General features: G+C 36.9%; 1 protein-coding gene across 1 annotated transcript; it reads right to left on the minus strand.

Moving 5' to 3' along the window:
• Positions 1-215: 215 nt before the first annotated feature.
• LOC110920400 lies at positions 216-1,010 on the minus strand. Its single transcript, XM_022164612.1, has one exon. The coding sequence runs from the start codon at positions 1,008-1,010 to the stop codon at positions 216-218; it is 795 nt and encodes a 264-aa protein (XP_022020304.1).
• Between the last annotated feature and the right edge of the window lie 406 nt (positions 1,011-1,416).

Genomic DNA, 1,416 nt, shown 5'->3' on the forward strand with positions numbered 1-1,416 from the left:
ATAGAGACTAGCTAGTTCATGTTGAACTTGAGAAGTAAATAAAAGTAATGACATAAACTTAATTATGAAACATGAATAAATCACATGAGGAACTGATTTATCTATTTCAAAATTCTAATTATGCTGAAATATACATGGCTGCAATTGCACACTTTCATCACAAAAATCTAAAGCATGAATGATTTTAGCAAGTAGTACAATTTTAAAGCAAAAATTTAGCGATAAAGAACATTTAGTAGACACGCCCTTGTTTTGATTAAACTTCTAAACATGCACTCCAAACCATTCTCCATTTCTTGAAAAAGGCTCACCATGTCGTCATTCGAAATTTCAAGCTGATCGTTTCTATCTGTGCTTCCCTTTCGAATAATTTTTTGTACAAGTGACCACCTTGATGACTTTGGCTTTGCAACAGATCCAGACAAGAACAACAACAATGATTTGTATACAGATGATCTAACAACTCCAACATCCCTTACTACTTTAATAGCAGATAAGAGGTGTCGGTCCATATCTATGGGTCTTATTCCTCCTATCTTCTCGTCGATTTGCTTCAAAGATGTCATAGCGTTCTTTGCATCTTTCTTCAGGTTCTTGATAAATGAAGTGGTTAAGCTTACATCTCCTTTTCTCCTTCTCATGGCTGACTGAACAACTCTAGCATTTTCTTTGACTTGTGAGACCAAGTCTCTAGTAGAGCCACATATATCCATAAGACTTATGGATTTATCCAACAACTCATTGACCAATTCTGTGCATTGGTTATGAGTAAGGGCTTGTTGGGTCTGTGGCAAACTGAGAACACTGTCAACACAGTCATACAATACTTGGAGCTTCGTTAGCGCACTGCAGATGGTATCTGCAGTAGGAACAGGCGAGACAGACGCCTCCCATGTTCTGAATTTTTTGATCTCCTCTTGAGCCTGAACAATGACCGGGTGTAATCTGGTTGGCAAACTAGTTGTTCGGACATGATGTGTATCTTCTGCTGAAGAAGTTGTAGAAGCCATTGTTTTCTTTGCCTTTTGTAAAATGACTCAAAAGTTTTGTGATGGTAGATGTGGATCCAATGGCTTGTATATATATCAAGTGGAGAGAGAGGGAATCAATCACACAATGTGAAGCCAACATGTGCCTTTCCTGAGAAAGAGTTGACCCTCCTTGCCAACTAGGCAACAATGGCTCCTAATTTTGTTTTATTTGACACTTATCTGATAGATGCCATTATCTCAAAGTATTGTCTCAATTATGAGTTACAAAGTTTGTTTCTGGTGCGATATCTAGTTAAATTATTGGTTTGGAAGGATTTGCAAAATCAAAGGCAGAACATATTAGCTGTTTAATCATTGTGATGGCCCAGCTTTGAAATCCAAATAAATTATGGATATTGGGAAATTAAAAACATATCTAGAAACA

This window comes from Helianthus annuus, chromosome 16 (genome assembly GCF_002127325.2).
Source record: "Helianthus annuus cultivar XRQ/B chromosome 16, HanXRQr2.0-SUNRISE, whole genome shotgun sequence".
NCBI classification, from domain to species: domain Eukaryota; kingdom Viridiplantae; phylum Streptophyta; class Magnoliopsida; order Asterales; family Asteraceae; genus Helianthus; species Helianthus annuus.

Excerpts from the sequence above, each read along its gene's own strand:
- LOC110920400 (XM_022164612.1), bottom strand. The coding sequence starts at position 1,010 with ATGGCTTCTACAACTTCTTCAGCAGAAGATACACATCATGTCCGAACA.